The 24,032-nt window shown below is 35.1% G+C and overlaps 1 protein-coding gene and 1 pseudogene across 1 annotated transcript in view; both read right to left on the reverse strand.

Annotated features, from left to right (window-relative positions):
* Positions 1–24,032, reverse strand: part of LOC102893131 (T-cell receptor gamma chain C region C10.5) — a 40,815-nt gene that overhangs the window by 2,561 nt on the left and 14,222 nt on the right. Inside the window, 3 exon segments of the mRNA XM_025041938.1 lie at positions 932–961; positions 4,483–4,821; positions 14,542–14,592. Of these exon segments, the coding sequence (XP_024897706.1) occupies positions 932–961; positions 4,483–4,821; positions 14,542–14,592 (420 nt within the window).
* Positions 16,271–17,221, reverse strand: LOC102892150 (annotated as a pseudogene).

Raw genomic sequence — 24,032 nt, forward strand, 5'->3', positions numbered from 1 at the left:
CTGCTAGACATTTAACATATGTGACCTTATCCCTTCAATAACCAAGTTAGGTGTAATTATTCCTGGTTGACAGATGAAAAAAGTGTTGCTCAGAAAATGAAAGTACCCATATACATACAACTAATAATTAAAATAACTATGGTTAAAGTCCAGTATGCAGTGCTCAGAAGCCCATGTACTCCCTGCCTCTCAGCCACACATCCATTGTGTCTCCAGGTCTTAGCTTTGTGCTTTCTTGCTCTATGACTCTATCTTAGAAGAAGAATAGATAACTGAGTAAGTGTATGAACTCTTGATTCAGATGGGCTGAGTCAAAACCCCAGATCTAAATGTGTGACATGGGGCAAGGGACTTAATTTTAGTTCACTGCCCTCATCTGTAAAATGGGAAAAAATATATTCTACCACTTTATAGAATTATTATGAGAATTAAACAAGAAAATGCATTCAAAACAGCACAATGCCTTCTCTATAAGCAGCTCTCAGTAAATGTCAGTTCATGTTATTAACTACTAGCAAAAATCAGACTTAAAAAAATCTAGAATCAACTTGATATCATGTTCTCCCTAGTTATTAGAAACAAAGCCATATAAATAAATGAAGTCTATTATTAAAATAACTCCAAAAATATCACTGTACCCTCTAATTTACAGTCATCTTATACCAAAATCCAGCATTTACTGTGTTAAGATAATGACTGAAAAATGATGGATTGGCTTAAAATATCACTCAGTGTAGTCTGCAAAATCCAGCCATTCTGATTTTTCTACCTTAAGCCAGAGAAGTTCAAAAGTTAAGTTAGTCAGAAGGGAAAAATGCTATAGAATGATATAAAGGAAAAAAAAATAGCTTAATGAACAAATTGACTTGTTGATCAAAAACTTGTCATGATGCTTCCTGTGTAACATTAATTATCTCCTGAAAAATCTTACCACTTTCGTCTTTCAGACAAGCTTCTTTTGCATTATTAATAGCAGCGACCTCTACAAGAAATGAAAGCAACTATTAATCAATTGTTCGTATCTATTATTTGATAATGTGTGTCTGTGTCTTTGTGTGGATAGATAGATAGATGATACATAGATAACAGAAGATAAATGATGATAATAGATGAGAGAGAGAGAGAGATGATAGATAGATGACGATAGACAAATAAAAAGAATCTTTCGGCAGAGAGAAGAGAGTCATTAAAAATATGAGCCTCACAATTCCAGATATAGTTGCTCAAATTCTGTATAATTCAGTAGATCTAATTCACATTTTGTGTTTCTGCACATGAAAATATTGATATTAATTAAGGATACACTTTTTCTTTTTAATCATAACTGGAGGATACTATCCAAAACCACCTTGTTTCCCCCTGCATTCATATCTCCCAGCACAGTGCCTACTGCAAAAGTAGCTGATCGATAAATACTCATTGAATAGAAAACTTAAACAGAAAAAGGGCTGCTCTACAGTCTTCCGCACACACTGTTGACACGAAAGGTTGCTACCAAAATAAGTGTATTTAATCCTAGAATCCACAACAGAATCTTATGTGGTTGAAGGAATCTGGTTTAGGCAAATTCCCAATCTAAGCAAAGGAGAGCAGCCATACTTTTCCAAATCATGTATATCCCCAAGACCCCTAGATCACACACATAATTTTCTGGACTTGTAGTATTTGTGAACATGACAACAATATTAATAAAATCTAATGTATTGAGTGATTACTATTGTGCCAGGCACTGTTAAATATTTCGCATGCATTATCTTATTTAATCCTCCAGTAACACTGAGTGAGTTGTATTTCAGAGGACTTGATATTACAGATTAGAAAATTACCACATTAAGAATTTTCTGAGAGTCATACTGATGACTGGCAGACCCAGCATTCAAAGGATTGTTGTAGGAGATTAAATGAGAGAGAGCACATGGAAAGTGCTCTGTAAAAATAATCCATACAAATAGCAAATAATCTATAGAGAGACAATATAATTCCACCACTGTGGACACTAAAAACATCTTCTCTTGCAGATATCTTAACTATGCTTTACAAATGAACTTTTTATTATGGGAGCTCTGCAATTCTTTCAAGGAACAGAAAAATAGACCAAGTCACATTTATAGTTATCTGAATATATAAAACCTGAAGTGAAAGCTGTATTTATCTACAATGTTTTTTTTAAAAAAGCAAATATACATATAAAGACAGAATTTCTTTAAAAGATCATTGATTGTCAGATGGAGGAAAACAGAGTCACAATGATTACTTTGGTTTATCCTTTTTCTACTAGATGTGTTCTTGTCCATATGGATATAGTTCTGGTATGCAATTTTATGTACTCAACAAGATCTTTTTTTGGTGTGCTCTAAAAAAAAATAGATTTGAGGTATATAGGCTTCGGGGTAAATCCCAAGATTGAAAATGTTAGTATAATCATGTTTAAATATTAAAATATCCTCAAGGACTGACTTTAATGTGTCTTAAAAGTCTCTTTTCCTCACAGTGACTTTATTCATTAAAGGATAAACAAAAATCTCTTATGACCACGCACTGATTGAGGTAGAAACAATAAAGTAACACTTTTCACAATAAAATCTGTGCATGTGCCTAAGTTCTCTTTCTAAGTCAAGGTTGGTCAAAAACTTCAACCAGAATAGTTTTATCTCTCTTCAAAGTCACTTCATTTATTTATGCTTCCATGCAATATTTTTAGCTTTTATCAAAAACAAAACAACAAACAAAAAAATTCCAAGAAACAGCGTTAGAAATTTGCTGTAGAATGGCATTAACGGAAAAGTCCTCATTGGCTTTGTTGCCGTGAGAAGCCCATGGAAGACGCTTGTTTCGGAATTTAAGTGCCAAGTAAAACACATTGTAAACTGGAACTTTTCTCTTTTATGATAATCATCACCATGAAACTTACTACATTTCTTATTTTTCCCTGATTACTAGAAAGATCAAAACCTAATAGGACTCTTTAATATAACCTAATAGGTTATATTAAACTTGCATATTGCATATTTGCTTTCCCTCTGTTTCTTAGCCATAGCAATAGAAAATTAGGGCTGTTTTGGTAATCTTACTTTCATTTTAGGAATGGATATAAATAAACATATGAATAAATACATCCATGTTATATTTTCGAAAGCAAGCATTTCACTGACATTATTTCATTTGCTCTTCATCACAGCCCAAGGAGGAAGCCAAGGCAAGTGTTCAAACTGAATTTGATCACTGGAGAAACTCAGGTCTGAGAAGATAAAGATTTCAGAAATTTAGACTGGTACACAGCAAAGGCCTTAGCACATCTTGTTATGTGCTTCTTCTCCACAGTTTAAAAGGCGCTTGTTAACCACAGGGAAAAGTACAAAAGGATTCCTTCTCAGGAGAAATTCCCAGGGTCTTTGGTCTGTTATGTTAATATTCGGAACTTTAAGTTTTGAGTCTAATGACCGCTGCCAGACCTCTGCCGGAGCCCAGGCACATTCAGCCCCCTGCCCATACTGTCTAAATAATGTGCAGCATCTGCATCAAAGGTACTCCTTTGGTACTTCATGCCTGAGTCACAAGTGGCCCTGAATGATTAGAAAAGAGTATATTCTCTTTACTGTGTACATCCTCCTTGGACAGCAATTCATCCTGGGGTATTTATCCATGCATCCCTTCCAGGCCTGGCACATGGCAGTACTGCAGTACATGTTTGTTGAGTGGCATTTACCAATGGCAAGAAATGCATTCATCATGTAAAATGGAAATATGTTTCTACATGTTAGCCTCACCCAAACTTTAATTATGAAAATTTACCTTATGGTATTATATAAAATACAAAGCTGAAAAACCTAAGACCATAATAAAACTGCAGTGGTTAAATTACTCTATTGTTTTGTTGAGCCTCGATCTGGCTCCCTCAGATGGACATTTGTTTATGGGCTATTCTTTCAGTATAGGAAGACTGAAGAGACAGTGACTTTGCCTGCTGAGTAGAAGATTCCTGAAAGATGTGTAGTTGTTCTTATTTCCTGATCAAATAAAATAATCAAAGTGGGATCTCTTTTTGAGTGTTTACCATGTGCTAAACTGCTAGGTGCTTTCAAGTATATTGTTTTATTTAACCCATACAACAATCCTTAAAAGCATCATTGTGACCTTAATATTTTGGCTAAAACTGATGCTGAATAAAGTTAAGCAGATTTTTCTATTTCTTTTTCTTTTTTATGTTCCAAAGCCTATACTATTTTAATTCTATGAGGAAATAGCAGGACATTTATGCCACTATTAAATGTAGCAACATTTAAGAAATATATATATTATTAAAATACATATATATTATTAATACTTGACAAAAATGTGGGGCATTCTCTTTGAAAAAAGAGGTTCTGAGAGGTTATATTTACATTTATATTTATATTTATATGCACATACCTTCCTTTATTGAAGAAGAAAGAATCTCTTGATCAACTCCTCTTTTATTATTCTCATATTTGGCCTTATATTTGTGTTCTTTATTCATTATTGAAGGAAAAAGAATCTCTTGATCAACTCCTCTTTTATTATTCTCATGTTTGACGATACACTTGTGGTCTTTATTCATTGACTTTGCAGTCACGGTCAGCCAGCTGAACTTCATGTATGTGTCATTAATCTTGATGGTATCTCCCTGCTGGGATTCCAGAATTGTATTGCTGTCCTTTTCCTTCCAAGATACCTTAATAACATCAGGGAAAAATTTCTCAAGAAGACAAAGATACGTTCCAGCCTTATGTAGGTTTATTTCAGCAATTGAAGGAAGAAAAATAGTGGGCTTGGGAGAGATGTCTGAATTAAGCCTTCTATCTGTGGAGGAAAATAAAAAAGCAATTAAGAAGAATTATTAGAGAAACACAAATATTCTGTGGTTTGGAACAACCGAGCACATAGTAAAAGGAAGAGAAGCTGCCTTTGAATTAGGGCTTATTTTGGCTTTTCATCCACAATAGATTGTGAGGTACTTATTATTGTTCTTATTTTCCAATGGGAAAAGAGATACAAGAGGTCACATAACCTGCCCCAAATCACAATCATTAAATAGCACAGCCTGAATTAGAAGTTAGCCATTGTTCCTCTCCACATGCTAAGATGGAGTATGACTTTTAACTGCTCTATATCAAGACTTCCAACATTTGTCAACATATTTAAATTTTTTAAATCTTTTTTTGTACTATCATAGTGGAGCGTGTTTTCAAGGTGGAGGGTGGATGGCAGGGATCGGGGAGGAGACTGGGTAACTTATATGATCTCTCTCTACAGATGAGAATCTTCGATCACTTCTAAAGCACTTCCCTTTCCCATCCCATGAATTTTGTAACTTAAGCTCCCTTTGGCCAAGTAACACATTCTCGTGTTCCACAACTCAATGGAAACTCACTCTTCATTTAACTGATTCTGAAATGCACCATATTATCTTTTTTTCCATATAAACAAATGCCAGGGGTAAGTTTTTTATTTTTTCTAAACAATATACAGTCACTTGTTTTAATGAGACTCTACTTCCACATATACTTAACGATCTACCAAGTTGATCTTTTAGCTTAAATGTGGACCCCATGCCCAGTTCTGAAGTAATGAAATTCTCCTAATTGATTTCTAATTTTATATAACATCTTAATTTCATGTCTGAACCACTCCAGGTTTTTGAGTAGGGCATTATTTAAAGCTGCACCTCCAAATTATTTATGATGACTTAAATTTAGAAGCAAAATAACAATATTTCTAAAACTTCTATTAAAAATTTTATTGATTATTTTCAGAAACACTCATATTAATATTATCAAGGAAATGCCCTTAACAGACTTTTGTTTCACTTCAGAAAATGTTTACCAAAAGCCCATTTTATTTTGTAATTTCATATGAAGTTTAAGCATGACTAATACACCATATTTTGAATACACCGTATTTTGACTCAGTGTCTCCCCTAAAATTTGTATCTACTCTGTAACACTGTTGAGCTGTCTAGAGCTCCATCATTTTGTTTTATTTTGTTTTTATCTATTGAATTATACACACACACACACACACACACACACACACACACAATTGGTAATGTTATAAGTCACGGTTTTAGAGTTTCTTGCAGGCGTAATATCAAAATACATAACAAAACATTACGTATTTACAAAGGCATTACTTGATTATACATTTATTTTTAATCTAATGACTGAAAATATAAATGTTAGAACCTTTTCCAATTTTATTTCCAGTTGAAACACAAATATTTAATATTATCTTTGTGCTAGCTTAGAGTTAGTTTAATGATTTAAAAGCCATTTTTTTTAAGAAAAAAATTGTATTTCTCATTTGAGAAGAAAAGGAAAAAAAATTCTTGAGAATTTATGCCTGTGTAGCAAACTCATAATTTTTATACTAAATCAGTATGCGAACAATGTTATTTTCACTCATGCTGCAAATATAACTAGGTCATAGTGTGCTTATTTTAATTTTATACAACTTGCTTTTACTGAAATAGTATTTTATTGATTGTAACGGTAAGACACTGTATATTTCTCCAATTACATATTTTGTTTTTAATTTTAAAAGTATGTTATATAACATTAATTTCTCAATTGTACATTATATTTACATAATTTTACTCTAATTAATATATTAAAGAATTTAATTTTCATCTTAGAAACTTTTTTTCTTCATAGTAATATTTCAGATTCATTATACTAAAGAAATTGAAAATTAAATGATGAACTTGGAAATATTCTGTGTGGTAACACACTATTCTTATCACCTGTCCTGTTTCCTTAGATAGATTCTTTGTCATTATTTCCAAGATAAAATGAATCTTGAATTTCCCTAACTTTCTTAATGTAATTGTTAACTTGAATATTAAATAGTGTACTTGATTAAAAATGGTTAATGTCCATATTTTGGATAATTGTATCACATTTTTTCTTCATATATATTTTTTAAACTTATTAACAGTGTTTTTTATGTTTTTTTTTTATTTTCGTGATGAATATAACAGAAACCAGGTTAAAAAATAAATAAGACTGTCTTGTACATTTAAATACATTCATTTGTATAATCAAATAATACGTTTGAGTTAAATTGCCTGCGTTTAAATTTATAAGATGAAGTGGTGTAAATTCTATGTAAATTTGCCAAATGTCAACTAAATTTTCAATTGAAAATATATTTCAAATCTACATATTGATATTAAGTGTTCTCTACTTTTTATTGTCATTTTTCTTTTATCAAATAAGTAGTAATATTAATTTATCTTTATATAAAAATTTCAAATTTATGACATTTCTAACTATATTTAATTGACTTTGCATAGTAATTATTTTCTGTATGAATTTGAACTTTTTTTCTGTTAAATATGAACATAAAGTCAAAACTTGGCTATAAAATTTATTGGTTATAAATTTTAGGACCAATAAATGTTGGTTATTATAGATGATATCAATTAAGATAAACTATTTATCTTAAATACTACAAAATATAAATTTAGATTTAAAGCATATAGTAAAACAACAAAAATTAATAACACATGTTAATCTCAATATTCTTGCCAAGTAAGGGAAAAATGATTGTAAAGAGAAACAAATACCTCCAAATTCTTTTTTTTTTTTGAGCAGTTAGAAGTACAGCTAAATTCTCTGGGGAATTTCTGCTCTGTCAATATTATTGGCTGCAAACAGCTCTTCATACTGAATACAATTCTCCTTTTACATTTATTTGAACTGGGGAACACCTATCCAGCACTTATTATGTCTTAGACAATGTGCAAGTGTCTTATTCATATCATCTCAATCGATTCTCATGCAATGCCTCTGGATACATAGTTATCACATTTTATGGATTAAGAAACAGGACAGGGAATAATTGCCCAAGTTCACATAAGCAGTAAGTGGTAGAGCCAGAGCTCAGGTCATCCTGATTCCAAAGCACAGGCTCTTTCACGACAAATTTCACCATCAGAAAAGGAAACATGTCAACTCACAAAACTGACCTGTAATAATAAACTTTGTCTCTGGGCCAAACACTTCTATGATAATTACATACATTATACATGAGCATTTCATACAAATCTACATGCACACAAAAGCCAAATCCTGTTACAATATTTTCAAAATGTTGTTGTCCATATGTGCTTTCATTACAAGGATTTGTTTTACAATCTCTCCTAAGATTTCTGCCTCAAATCCCCATCACATTCCTGTTTTTCTTAAATCTTCTTATAATTATTCAAATTTAACTATTTCTTGCCTTCCTTCTATTATCTTGAAAAATTGCATTCTTATGATACCTACCTGTGACAGCAAGTTTTGTTCCATCACTGAAGAGTTTTCTATGATTCCACAGTGATCCAACCCATATCAACAACTTTAGACTAACTTAGCCTCTCCGAGTTTTTCAAATGTTTTTAGAACTATGATGGCCTGCAATTCAAAAGATCAAGGTTCTGGTCCTAGTTCATTTTGCTCATAAGTTATGTGGCTGAGCAAATCAAGTAAATTAAAGTTTTTGGTGCTTTATTTATCTGAAGACAGTGATGTTAGTATAAATCAATTCAATATCACTACAAGTACCAAAGTGAGACCAAAGTGAAACAAGATTTAAAAAGCAATTTGATTAAAATGCTATAGAAATAAGAGATTATAATAATTATTAGCAATTTGATTGTGATGACTTTGTGCTCCAATGTGACATTTTAATCTCATGGGACCAAACCTTGGCCTTACTAATAGAAATTCAGCATTTTGAAGTTGTAGCTAAAACTGAGGCAATACATTTCACTTTGCTCTAATATGTTTGGAATTTTCAAAGTCATCATCACAGCAAATGTGCCTTTTATACACCTAATTAATAAGCAACCATTTGCCTTGTCTTATCTGCATTTTCAGTGTTAAGAAAATCAAGGGGAACATTGGCTAAAGCCTAATGACATGCAGTAAGTATATGGAACTGTTTCATTTGTGTTGTCCAAAACAAACAGCTCTTTCCCCAATCAAAAGCACAATCTAGTTGCATTCCAAGCTTTCACCAGAAATTTCAGCCTCAAACTGACACCTTTCTAGCTCATGATGAAAGTTCAGCTCAAAGCTCCTGAGAATGGGTCTTTAAGCCAGAATGAGTAGAGGAATGGCAGGATGCCTGTCCTTAAGTCCTCTTACTGTCACGTTAGATCGCTAAAACGTTACCTGCCTGACCATGTCTGCTGAGGGTCACCATCTGTGAATGACATTAATGTTATAATGCCCATAGCCTTGATGCAGTGGATTTATTTAAAGACCAGTTCTTCCATTTTATAAAATGGACATTGAAGACAATATTCACTCCTTTACTTCACTTTCCTCCTAAAGCAGGGATCCCCAACCCCTGGGCTGAAGATCGGTACCAGTGAGAGGCCTGTTAGGAACCAGGCCACACAGCAGGAGGTGAGCAGTGGTGCAAGCTAGTGAAGCTTCATCTGTATTTGCAGTCACTCTCCAGCGCTAGCATCACAGCCTCAGCTCCATGTCAGATCACCAGGCATTAGATTCTCATAGGAGCACCAGTCCCCGGTGCCAATAAGGTTAGGGACCACTGTCTTAAAGGACTCGTGCACTGAAATCCTTTTTTAAGTTTATAGTGGGGAAAAACATCATATTTGAAAATTTGATGTACCTCACTTTATCAGTTAATAAAAAGTATGTATCCCACTACATTTTCCCTATTATTTTTCTTTTTTATTCATTTTTTTAGTGAGGTATTACTAACATAACTCTCCTACCTTTGAACATAAAAGTTTACCCTATCCTTTTTGCTAGATAATTATAGGCCTTTTTTCTTCTGCTTTCTTTAGTGCTTTTGATTGTCTATTTTTATTTTATGGTCTGACCATAACTTGTGTACTTGATTTTAGGTCATCTCAAACAGATTTTAAAAATAGACAGTTTAAATAAATGACAAAAAGTGTGTGCATTATAGCTTGTTTCTTTTTCTGTCCCAAAGATTGATAGTTTAACAAAGCCTAATTTGAAGATGATGTGAGGGATGGAAGAATATGTTTGCAAATGTTAGCTCTGTGACATAGATGCAAAACTGTGGAATTCAAACAGACTGAAAGTGCCAGAACATAAGGTGAGGATTTCTTTCCCAAAATTATACATCACAAAACAGGAGTTGCCTTATATTTCGGTCCTATGCAACCTCTCATATTAAAAGATGCTCTTCCAGTACTCTGCTTCGATCAAAAAATACTACTTGGATAAGCTATCAACCTGAAATAAGTTAATTTTTAAAATTTATTTTAATAACTCAATTAATACTAGTTTAAAAGCAAACACTGGTAAAAGACAGCAAAGAAATTTAACATAGATTTGGTAAATATTATTTGGGACTAAAGTCTCTACAGTTTATGCTTATACTGCACATGTATAGAATAACAATAAATGAAAACAGTGCTTTTCTTTTATGATATAAATGGATAATCATATCTTCAGATTAAGTTTTCAGAGATATCATCATATGGGAATCTCAAAAGAGACATTCAGATCCTGAGTTGACTTCTAAAGTTGCTCTAAGGTAGATGTTTTAGATGTATGTGAAGAGTAAATGAAATTTTTAACAAAATGTGAGGACAAAAATAAATCAATATTTCTCACCTGATATTTATATTGATATATTTTTAACCTTGTAGATATAATCCAATTAAGAAATTAAATATTATAAGTGAATATCTGACTTTTATCTATATCTCTATAAATTTATGTATGCAAATTACAAACTTTTCCCCGTTTTTTCCTTGATATTTTCACTGGTAAATGAGAGATCACCTAATATTTAGGCTAATAATATTTGACAATGCTTATCATATTCTAATCATTTGTAAAAGCAGGTACTAATTAGTCTTAGAAATTAAAAATATTTTGCAAATACTGACCTTTTGTTCCAAAGTGAGATGTAGACTAGATGAGAATTAATACACTTATCTGTATTCTGATTTCATAAAGAACTCCAATGGGTGGTACTTTGAATTCTGGAGAATTCACATTTTTATCACCAAACATGCCCAACCTTTGTGGTTGGTAATTTCCATGTTTAATTTCAATGTAATCCTCACAACAGCTACTTTAATGGCTGCTGCATAAAAAACTAAATGATGAAAATATCAAAATGTTAACAGTGATGTGTCAATATTAAATTTTATTTTTTATTCTATTTTTTGTATTTTCCAATTTTTTCCATAATAGACTTGTAGTATGTTTTATAATTTTAATAAAGCAATAATCACTAAATCAGAATTTATTTGCTAAAGGATGATTATACAGAAAGTGAATGACCCAGAATCAAACTCTATAATTTTTCTTGAATTATACTCTCCTAAAAAACATTTTTCAGGACCCTCATGAATTTTATCTGTGTTACTATTTTTAATTTTATGGCTACAATTTACATTGAGTATATAGTCAGCTGGAGAAAGAGGACCATAAAGTTGCTTTTTAATTTATAAATTTATTTGTTCATATGATCACAACCACTAAGGGAACCAAAATATATCATTTCTTTCATTATTTTCAATGCCTTTTCAACTTTGTGAAAGTTCTTTGAAAAATTTTGAGTGGATCTCCTTGTGAGATGTTGTCCCTCATTCAGGCAAAATTTCATCTTTAAGGCTAATGAACAATGACGATACTGGACTGAATTTAGGAAAAAATAAATCCAGCTTATGACATTCTTGAATATGGTCAAGCACTTAAATGTTTTGATATATGATATCAATCATCTGCTACCAAATGACAAATTTAGCAGATTTTGTTCATTTTTTCCAATGTTTTTGTTTTTGTTTTTTTGCAATCAAATAAATAAAATATATAATCTTCTTTACAAATATTTCGAAATAAAAATACCAAATATATCTAACATCTCCATCCCTTAAAAACTTACAGTTGCTCTAACTAGTTAACTTCTTATCAATGTCCTCTGTGCTATGTCAGGCAGACAACTGTCCGCAAGGACCTGAATGGGGTCACCAACCTCTCCAATGATTCCGCTGTGATTCATGACCAAACTGGGACAGAATCTAAGAATTCTGAGCCAGCACCAGCACCTAGCCTGCATTACTTGCATTACCTGTCTCTCCTCCCTATCGTAACTGAAGAATTTAATGAAAATTAACCTGTAACAATGAGCTGTGTGCCAGGATTAACACTTGATTCTCTGGCATCCATTTGCCCACTATCTGAAAAGTCTTTATAGAAATATCCCTTGATGCCTGTTTTAAAACTGTGCCCATGTTTTTCCATATTTACATAAATATATAAAAAATTTACCCTGCTAACATTAAACCAAGATGAACCTGAAGCAAAAGCACATTAGATATGAATGTAGTCAAGAATAGAAAAACTGAACCCTCTCTGTCTGGGCAGCTTAGGTTACGTCTTTTCCCATATCAATTCATGTTGGAGAGTATAATTTTATCTTTTCTCATCATTTTGCCTGAATCTCCTCCCTGAAAAGATTTTCATGTATTAAGTCAGTTCTTTTCCCCAGAGTGTAGTTTAGAGTTAATATTTCTTTAATTTTCAAAGAGGAACAACAGTAGAAATAAAATATTTGAGTATTAAATAAAATATTTGAGTATTTAATAAATGTATTTCAATATGTTTTACAGGTATTCTGTATTTATATGTGTTGAGGGGTGGGCAAATGAATTGATTCTAAAGTAACTTCTTTCCAGAATCTAATTCCCATTGATAGTAGATCAGATGAGCTGTTACAGAGTGTGAATTCTTAATGATGGTCTCATAAGCTATTTATTGCTGAAAGACTGCTCCTTTGAACTTGAAAATATCCTTACAGTTTCCAGGGCATTGACTATAAATCCTGTGCTGCTCATCAGAGAATTCTGTTCAGTTTGGTATTTCTGTCCCATCATGAGTAGAAAGGCAACTCTGAGTTACTCAATTTAGTTAGTAATGCAATTTGGTATAACTACTATAGTTCTTTTACCAGCTACAATATTTCTAGCAAATATGATGCCAATACAGAAAGAAAATTGAGTGGAATGGTGTCAAAATGACTTGTCATTTTATAGAAATACCCTAAGAATCACATTTTGAATATTTAATGAATGCATATACAACATGATTTATTTGATCTTTCTTTTTGGTGAGGGGGAGGTAATTTATGTGTAATGATTAGAAGCAGAAGCATTGTTTTCATGCATGAGCAGTAATACAAATTATGAACTATTACTAATTAAGTAGTCAATTAAAGAGTCCATTTAAAAGGTCAGGCTATAGAAGAGTAAATATTCAGAATATGAAAACCTGACTTAATGTTTCTAATATCACATGATGGTCCAGACCATGCACTTTGGAGTGGACAAGTCTTTATTGGATTCCAAACTTTGCCATATTAACTAGTCATGTGATCTTTAGGCAAATAACCAAACAACTTTAAGCCTCAGTTTTCTTATCTATAAATTGAGAATAAGATGATCTCCCGTATAGGGCTGTTGTGGAAAGAGATAAGGCACTGAAACTATTTAGCATAGTGGCCTTCAATAAATACTCACTACTATTAGTCTATTTAATGGAATGGTTTTTGGCCCTTTTTTTCAAATTTTCCCACCAAACAAAATATATAGATTTCATAAGCAATAAATATTAAATAAATTAAGGAAGAAAACAAGCTCAGGAACTCAAGACCTTCTGCCATTCTGGAAACTGCAGTCCAAAGAACATGGGGACCAATCAAGCCAGCATCTAGAATACTTATCCACTAGACTAGAAAGTTTTTGACTGTTGGGATTGTATCTTGTTCATCCTTTATCTCTAGCACTCAGCACAGAAAGTGTCTTTTATAAATGTCTGCTGAGAGAATAAATGAACAAATGAGGATGTAAAACCATGTGAACTCTTCATGGTCTTTGGAGCTGAAATGGTTTATTGAGTTTAAAGTTCCATTAAACTGGCCCATTTCTAGGCAATATGACAAAACTTGTGATAGCATATATTTTGACTGATCTCAGTCTACCTTCTAAAAAGCTAGAATAATAAGAAGTGGAATTTATTGATGTTCTATACTCATTTACTATAAGAATTAAGTTTGCCCTAGTGTTAGGGATGATGAAAGCCAATAATATAAGTTTTGCAGATTATTGAGAGAAAGAAGCTCAATGTTTTAACTCAAAATATAGAGAATAGATAATAAAAGTTTCTCTCAATTAAAAGACCATCTACAAGAAAAGTATCTTAAACCAATAACATATCAATGGGTTACAGACATGGTTCTCAGGACATTTTAATTTCTAGTTTGAGTCTACCCTGTGTGTGTGTGTGTATGTGTGTGTGTGTATTTTAAAAGAAGAATTTGAATCTGCTTATAAATAAATAAATAAGTAAACCATTTACAAAGTAGTTTTGTTTCCATTTACAGTGACCAGTAGCTGCAAAATTGTTTTATATGCTGAGGCCAAAACTGTGGCAGTCAGATACGGTCGAGCCTAAATTTTTATCTAAAAAGCATCTATCAGTTTTTTATTACTAGAGTAAATATAGGAAAAAAGTTACTTACCAGGAGGAGTTACTATGAGTTTAGTTCCTTCGGCAAATATCTTGATCCATCCTGAGCTATCACACTGGTTACAGCTCCTACAAAAATCTCACCCTTCTCCATGACCAGAAATGAAAAATCTATATGCTGTCAATTTGATCTTCTGGGTTCCTTTGGAAGTCCTCGAATATACATTTCATGACATCTGATGTTTCATAAGTTTGCCTCAGAGAAATTGACCTAAATGTCTATTTTCTACCAAGGCAGTAATCATTGAAAAGCACTGATAGAAAATGGAAAGAATAAGAGCAGGAAAAGAAGAGATTAGGCTTAACTGCTCAACCAGCTGCTTCTCTAAATTACCAGGAAAAGTATTCAGAGAATTAAGACTTTTGTATTTCCAGGTGTTAAATTCTGTGAAACTACTCAGAGATTACATCAAAGGAAAGGCCTTTCTGTTCTCACAAACACCAGGGCTGCTCTGTTAGCAATTTAGGAATGTATTTCTGAAAGGAAGAAACTCTTCAGAAACTGAAAATGCAAATCTGCCAACAAAAATACACTTGCGAAATGAGAACAAAGTTCTCCATTTTTAATAAAGCCACTTTTATCATTTGGCAATGTGATTCTTTACCAGACGATGCCAAATGAGAAAGTAATTTCTGCGATGATATCAATTTTTGTGGAATAAAAGAAATTTGTAGACTTCTATTTCTTATGAAATAATAGATTTTTTTTTTTGTAGTAAACATTTGATTGGTTTCATCAGCAAGTCTAGCACAAATTTTCCTGAAAGGAAGTCAGAATCAAGCTACTAACAGGTTCCTGAGGTGTGGGGGTCACTTAGGAGCTCGTCACAGTCATTGACCCCACTCTCACACCTAGTGCCCAGTAGAATGAAAGTTGGGTTGACAGAATGTAAAGAGAGAGAAAAGGAATACAGGGCGAGAGAAATACAGGCCTGGCCCATACCTCTGCCTGCAGGAAGGAAAAGGGAGGGCAGGAGACTCCTTCTATGAAAGATCTGGAACTATGTATTCAAGTTTTCAACCTCATTATATAGAGAGAAACAAGTGAGCCTCTCTCTTGTGGTAAGAACCCCTCTCCAAGTGGTCTTCCGTCATCTCTGTTCTTTCTTCCCCTTTCTGTATTCCAAGTTCTGCAGTTCAAACCTAAGCTCTGAATTCTAAGTTCTGCCTTCTAGGTTCCCAGTTCTGAGTTCTTGTTCCTGTTCCATTGTTTTCTGCCCCCAGATCCTTCCCAGCTCCCATTTCCCAGCCTTTCTGGGTGGAATATGTGGACCTTCTGCTGACTTTACTAATTTGAGGGCTTTTCCTTTTACTTCTGTGGCAGTTCTAGGCTTTTTCTCAGCTGAAGAGACTTGTCTCAGACTGTCAAGCAAGAGGATGGCAAATAAAGACAAGAGAATTCTTGAGAGCCTGGCCTGGATTGACCTCTTCCCTTCCCACTCCTTCTCTAACCTCTGGACGCACTACCTTTTGTACAACTAAAGCTAAACTGAGGGTTTCCATGGTGATAATTAGAGACTGGAGGCCTTGAGATAAGGAACCTTAGAGGTAAATGTGAGAAGACATAAAAGATTGCTGTTTTTCATTCAAAGAAATTAAAAACTACTTCCAGGACAGGGGACGAAGAGGGTGGGAAAGGTGAGAAGGGTCTAGGCAGAGCTGCAAGTCCTCAGAACCCTGTCATCCTTCAGCTCCCCCTTGTCTGAGCTGAGCACTAACCCCTAGAGTCCTCCCAGATCTGAAAGAAGGCCTAGACAGCAGGACTGGGAGCCCCTCTGTCGTGGCTGCTCTGAGAGAGAAGGGGAAGGAGATGGAGTCAGCAGCAGCAACAGCACTAAAGAGGCAAGATCTTCAAAGGGACACTCCATGTGTTGCACCAAGGGGACTGTGTAGTAGACATTTTCATCCAAACCCCTCTTCCTCCAGGTAGCGTTTCTAGTCTCCTCCTGAGGCTGCAGGTCTTTATAGGTCCAGAGATGGTACACAATGTAGAGCCCCACTGTCTGCCAGAAGAAGCCGCCCACTGCCTCCTGATTCTCCTGTTGGTACTTGATGGCCTGAGACCAGTTGTTCTCCCACTTGATTATGGTTCCTGGAGTGAGCTGGTATGTCCTTAGCTCATAGATTGTGGGGCCTGCTCTGGGCTGTGGCTCATTCCAGAAGTCAACTCGAGGAGGGTCTGGTTTTTCCCAGAGAGCAGTATCTAGCTCCACTCCTTTAGGAACTCCAGGTACTCCTCATTGTTTAGAGCTTGTTCATGCAGTCCTTGAGGGCTGAGTAGCCACCTGAGAATCACTACAGGTATACTGTCTGGTCGTGCTCCCCGTACCATGTGTTCCAGTTGCCCACAAGCAAACAGGGGTAGTCATTATCCAGGTTGGCTTGGGCAGCACAGCCTATGTCAAGCTGTTGTAGACAACCAGACACTCGGGCTTCACATTGTGAAACTGGATCTTGTAGAGATCACTGGTCTCCTTCTTGGACAGTAGGGTAGAGTGGGCATCCTTCTGGGGAGCCACCTTGTGAATGAAGAGGGAGAGGAACCAGCTGCCTTCATTGTCCTTGAAATCGAAGTGCGCCACAACCTCAGCTGCAATGTCCCCAGCACAGGCCTGGGGGCCCCACAGCAGCCCCTGCGCCACCGCAGAGATGCTGCATAGCTGTGTAGCCATATGGAAACAGAATAGATTCCTTATTTAAACTGAAATTTGAAAAGAAAATCCAGTTCTCTAATATGCTGAAAGAAGAAGACTCTTGGTAGCTGTTCTATAGTCACGCCACTCATTTTGGATCAGCGGTAAAAGAAATTGCGGGAAGCTGCTCCTTGTTACTCAAAGCATGGAGGAATTGTCTGTCTGCTAGGCTGCAGAGAGTACAAACCCTGATGATTCCCAGGTCCATGCCAAATCCACTTTATCCTGGCCTAAGTCCAATCAGCAAATATTGCCTCTGCCCCTGAGAATAAAGGTATGAGGTGATCATAGTGGACAAACAACTGTCCATTCACAGCACATCACAGTCCCCAACACAATGAGAGAAGATAAAAGGCCTGGGTAAAAATTATTTTTGAAAAGCATTTAATTTTAACTGAGAATTCCAAGTTGTATTACTTGGAGCTGTCAAATACCTTTTACACTGATTGTATACACGAATGATACTCATTCAATCCCTTTCTAATAGTTTGTCCTCTGTTTGTCTTTATTCCAAAACCATGAGCAAAATTATTAGGAGCTTTAGGAGTTATCTATATTTCAAGATCCATGAAGAATTTAAGTAATAAAATGCAAAAGAATTAGTCATCAAATTTTTTATTAAATTTACAAAAAAATACTAGAAATATGAAGAAAACTACAAGATTTTACAAACGAGGATAAAATAAAATCTGAATAGATAGACACACTATATCCATGAAGGAAAAACTCAATATTATAAATATGCTAATCTTTCCTAAATTCACATATGTAAATTGACCATAATTCCAATCAGAATTACATCATTTTATTTTTGTTTTATAATGTAAAGGTTGAAGATGGGCAAGATAAATTCATTTTGAATGCTAATGAGAATAAATATGAGACGACCGAAAAATAAATTTTTGAAAAATAATAGTGAATAGACTTTTGGCATAGTAGATCTTAACACTTACTACAAAGCTACAGATATAATATGATAATGGTATAAGAATAATAAACAAAATAAAACAAATCCTCTGGAAAATTCTCCAAGTGTATGTTGATATTAAAATATGATATGAAAAGGAAAAAAATGGTGTAGATGATAGAGGCTTTGTTCATTCCTCTTGCAACCAAATAAAATTTGTTACAGAAATACCGAGCAAACAAGGAAAGTCGCCTGGGACCTAGACAAACAGAAGCACTACAACTAGGGAGAGAAATAATTAATCAATCTGCAGCACAGAGGTAGGATGGGGCAAAGACGCAAGGAGAGGGCAAAGCTCCCTGGGTCCCAGCAGCTGAGTGGATCAGAAGCTGCAGCAGCTGCAGCAGGCAGCTACAGATGCCTCTTAAAGGGGCTGTGTCCACAAGTGGACTTTCGCTGTAACAGACCTGCTCACTCTGAGCTCCAGTGCCAGGTAGGCTGTGCGGGAGGCACTAGGGACTTACAGGGGACACTGAGTTGTCAGTATGAGGTCCAGAGGCGAGTATCTCTCCCAGGCAGAGGTGCCGTGCCAGCAGTATCTATTGTTCTTCTGTTGAGTCCTCCCCACCTCCCAGTGTGTGGACACAGTGCCACCATAGCTGAGAGGACATCAAACTGCATAACAGAGATTGCTCTGCCCAGAATATTCCCTGAAACTCTGCCTCCCCCAACTCGTGGCCCCACCCAAGTCACATCCAGGTGTGTCCTTGGTAAGTCAGGTGCTTCTTGCTGAGCAGTGCCAAGACCCAGAGTGGTGGCAGCTGGCCTCAGTTTCTGGTGTGGTTTCTTGAGGCAGCTATAAGCACAGCATCTGTGGATTACTTGCTGATTCTGGAAGCCCTGGAGGGGCACAGGCTGGGGCTAAACTTGGCCTGCAGCTGAACCCTTCTTAGGACAGTGCCATTGGACACCTACTACATAAAGTTGCACTGATCAGACCAGGAGACTTAGGGGCTTTGCTTAGTACATAGAAACAGACACAGAAAGGCAGCCAAAACGGGAAGACAAAGAAGCAGAAACCATATGAGAGAACAGAACAGAGATCCAGGAATAATGGAGTGAAACAATCTAACAGATGAAGAGTTTAATACACTGGTTATAAAGATGCTTAATGAACTTATGGGAAGTGTAGATGAATTCAGTGAGAACTTTAACAAAGAGATAAAAAACATAAAAATAGAAATAGAAATTATAAAAGGGAACCAGTCAGAAATGAAGAACACATTATCTGAGATGAAGAGTGTATTAGATGGAATAAACAGAATGTATAAAGAAGAGGATTGAACCACTGATATAGAGGATGGGGAAGCCAAGAACACTCAATCAGGATAGCAAGACAAAAGAAGACCAAGATTAAAATAATAATTTAAGTACCCTATGAGACATTATTAAATGTAAAAATATCTGTGTCATAAGGATACTGAAAGAAAAACAAGATATTGATGAGCTATTTGAAGAAATAATGATGGAAAACTTCCCTAATCTAGTAAAGGAAATAGACATACAACCCCAGGAAGCTCAGAGAGTCCCAAGAAAGAGGAATCCAAAGAGGTCCACACCAAGACACATCATAATTAAAAAGCCAAAATTTAAATACAAAGAGAATTCTAAAAGCAGCAAGAGAAAAGCAGCTAGTTACCTACAAAAGAGCACCCATAAGACTGTCAGCTGATTTCTCAAAAGAAACTATGCAGGACAGAAGGGCTTGACACAAAATAGTCAACATGATGAAAAACCAGGATCTACAACCAAGAATACTTTATCCAGCAAAGCTATCATTTCGAATCAAAGGATAGACAAAGAGCTTCCCATGAAAAATAAGCTAAAGGAATTTGTCAACATAAAGCCAGTATTACAGGAAATGTTGGATGGACTTCTTTAAGAAGAAAAAAACATAAAACATACATCAAAAACAGGAATAATAACTACATTCCTATCAACAAATACCTCAAATGGAAAAGAATTAGGTGCTCCAACCAAAAGACAAAGATAGAATGGTTGAATAGATAAGAAAACAAGACCCCTACACATGCTGCCTACAAGAGATTCACTTCAAATTAAAAGACACATACAGACTAAAAGGAAGGGGATGGAAAAAGATACTGCCTTGATGGACCTATATGGTATTGCGCTGAATGAAATGGGTCGGATAGAGAAAGACAAATATTGCATGATTTTACGTACATGCAGAATCTAAAGAATAAAATCAACAATGACAACAACAAAAGCAGAAATAAACTCATAGATACAGAGAATATTTAGAGGGATACTAGATGGGAGGGGAATTGGGGGGACAAAAAAAGGCAAAGGGATTAAGAGGTACAAATGAATAGTAGCAGTATAGACATGGAGATAGAGAGTGTAGCATGGGGAAGGTGGTTAATAATGTAATAAATATGTAAGGGGGAGGGGTACTGGATTTAGTGGAGTGATTGCTTTGCAAGTTATGTGGATCTCTGATCACTATGCTGTACCACTGAAACAGGCATATTATTGTATGCCAACTATAATTAAAAAACAACTCATTGAATTGTATTATGTAAATATGAGTAACTAATTGTCTATTATATTTCAATAAAGCTGGACAAAATATATGATATGAATTTTTTAAAATGTAGAGAAACAACAGATTATTTAGAAAATGGCTTTGGACTATTGATTATTTGTTGTAAAAACAAAATAGCTTTCTAGCTCATACCATATAAAATAAGTTCCAAGTAGATTAAAATTTAAATAAAAAAGCATCTGGAGATATGAGCTAGGAAGAACAAATAGGGGACTAATTATGTCCATTTGAAATGGAAAGGGATAGGAGACACTTTTATTTATCCTTAATTTAAAAAAAAAAGAGGAATTTAGAGAATTTTTACTCTTTACAGTATTTTCAAATAAAGAAAATTTTTAAAAGAATAAATTATGAAGAATTAAGGAAAGTGCTTTACGAAAATAATCAGACCTGTGCTTTACGAAAATAAATGTATGAGCAGGAAGCTAGGTTGGTCAAGGGGTGTTTCAAAGATGAGACCATACGCCACAAAGAGAAATCCAAAGACCTATATTATTGTAGAAACAGTAGAGAAGGACCAGAGGGCTGATGCAATAAGTACCAATTAGTTTATTAGAGTTTTAAAACAATTCACATGAGCTAAATCAAATTACCTTTAAGGAGGTTGAAAGTAAAGAAAAAGATGTTTTAAAATCAGAAAAATCAGGATTGGATTAAACATAGCAGCATGGGAGATGTTCCCAGATCTCTTTCCTTGAGACAACAATAAGGTGAACAATAACCTAAAATAAAACAAAAAACACCCAAACTGCACACCAGCACATCTGAGTGTGGGATCTGCACATAAGAGCTACTACAGTGGACTGGAAGAAACAAAGAAGCTGCCTCTAGAAGCCGAGGTCCTGTAGGAGGAGGGAGAAAGGAGAAGGAGCGGCAAATTCCCTGAACAGCCCTGCCTGAGAGTGCTGTGAGTTCCACGCAGCCAGCGACAGTGACCAATCATCAGGGAAGAAGGCAGAGAAACAGGGACGGCAGAAAAGCAGGGACGGCAGAAAAGCAGAGACAGCAGAGAAACAACAGTTGAGTTTTACCAGCCGTAGTTGCAAAACTGACCCTGAGCCGCAGCCTCCAACCCCCAACCTAGAGGGCCCCTTCTGCCATACCCTCCTAGACTGAACACCGCAGAGCCCCAGGGGAATCTGAGCAAATGCTACCAAAACTGTCACTAACACTGATAGGAACTGAGAACGAGGGTAGCAAGCATGATTAAACATCAATAAGGAAAAAAAAAGACATTATTACGCTTTAAAAAAGCAGAGATCCAAGAGGCTTAGATGCCACCTCCTGGAAATCAAAAGAAAAACATTTTATTTGCAACAGGCTAGGGACCATTATATAAAAAATCTTCTTTCTGGGCAGTGGGGGAGGCAGAACACGCTTCTATTAATGCCCAGCAGAGAAACAGTTCATTAAACACCATGAACAACCAAGGAGACAAGGCATCTCAGAAAGAAAGAGAAAAATCTCCAGAAAATAAGCTTACAGACATAGAAATATGTGACTTAAATGACAGAGAATTCAGGATGATACTTCTGAAAAAACTCAGTGAGATCCGAAATGAGTCATATCAACAATTTCAGGAATTGAAAAAACAACTCGATGAGCAGAATGAGTTCTTTAGCAAGGAGATTGAAACCCTCAAAAAGAACTGAATAGACCTTCTGGAGATAAAGAACACACTGCAAGAGTTGAAAAATGAAATAACAAACTTAGGAAATAGAGTCAACCAAATGGAAGAAAGGATCAGTGATATCGAAGACAGAAATATAGAAATAACTCAAAAGGAAGAAGAGAGAAACTGAAGAATGAAAAACAATAAAAAAGCAATACAAGAACTAGCTGATACCATAACGAGAGGAAACATAAGAATAATGGGCATTATCCAAGGCAAGGAAAAGAAGCAGGGACTGGAAAGCATTTTCAGACAAATGGTGGATGAGAATTTCTCAAATCTGAAGAATGAGCTGGAGTTTGGAATTCGAGAGGTCAACAGAACACCCAGTTATCTCAACCCAAAAAGGCCTTCTCCAAGACACATTGTATTAAAATTATCAAAAGACAAAGACAGAATTCTCAAGGCAGCCAGGAAGGAAAAAAAAAAACGGTAACTTATAAAGGTAAACCCATTAGATTATCCTTGGACTTCTCAGCGCAACTTTACAAGCCAAAAAGGAATGGAATTGAATATTTAAACTATTAAGTGAAAGGAACTACCAGACGAGAATAATGTATCCAGCTAAGCTCTCCTTTAGATATGAAGGAGAAATTAAGACTTTTCCAGACATACGAAAATTGAGGGAAATCTCTACTACGAGGCCTGCACTACAGGAAATACTGAAAGAGGTCAGCTCACCTAAAACAAAATGACAGAAAAAAAAAAAGACATAATTAGGAGTAAGGTGACTAGCAGGCTGATAAAAGCAGAGGAGTGCAACCCTTACTAAGAACCGGGCATTATAAGCTCAAATAATAATAAGAGAATTGTTATCACAAGATAGTACTGAACATTCAGCATACATAGGAACAAATTGAGATGACAATGACTCAAAAGGGAGTGGGGAGGGGATTCAAAGATCCAACTTCGCAAAGGAGAATGGAGATAAGTCACGCATAGAAAATGGACGACTGTATATATATATAACTATCCTTTACATATTCATAATGGTAACCACATGCTAAAAAGATTCAGAACCATTGTATATAACATAAAACATGAATGACCAGAGGGAAAACCCACAAAAGCCAACCAAAATAAAGAAAACAGAAGCACAAGGACAAGAAAGCAATGGAAATACTGAGCTACAAGAAAGCCAAAGATAAAATGGCTATAAGAAGACCTCATATTTCAATAACCACCCTAATGTAAATGGACAGAACTCACCAATAAAAAGGCACAGTATTGCAGATTGGATCAAAAAACAAAGCCCAATCATATACTACTTCCAGGAGAAATATCTCAGTTCCAAAGACAAATAGAGACTCAAAATAAAAGGATGGAAAATGACGTTTCAAGCAAAAGACATTCAGAGAAAAGCAGGAGTAGCGGTACTAATAACAGATGAGACTTTGAAATAAAAAAAGAAAAGAAAGATACTGAGGGACACTTCATAATGATAAAGGGAATCATGCACCAAGAAGACATAACAATTATTAATATCTATGTTCCCAATCAGGGAGCCCCGAAATATGTAAAGCAATTACTAACAGAACTAAAGGGAGAAACAGACCAAAACACTATCATAGTAGGGGACCTAAAT

The sequence above is a fragment of the Pteropus alecto genome, unplaced genomic scaffold, assembly GCF_000325575.1.
Source record: "Pteropus alecto unplaced genomic scaffold, ASM32557v1 scaffold109, whole genome shotgun sequence".
NCBI classification, from domain to species: Eukaryota; Metazoa; Chordata; class Mammalia; order Chiroptera; family Pteropodidae; genus Pteropus; species Pteropus alecto.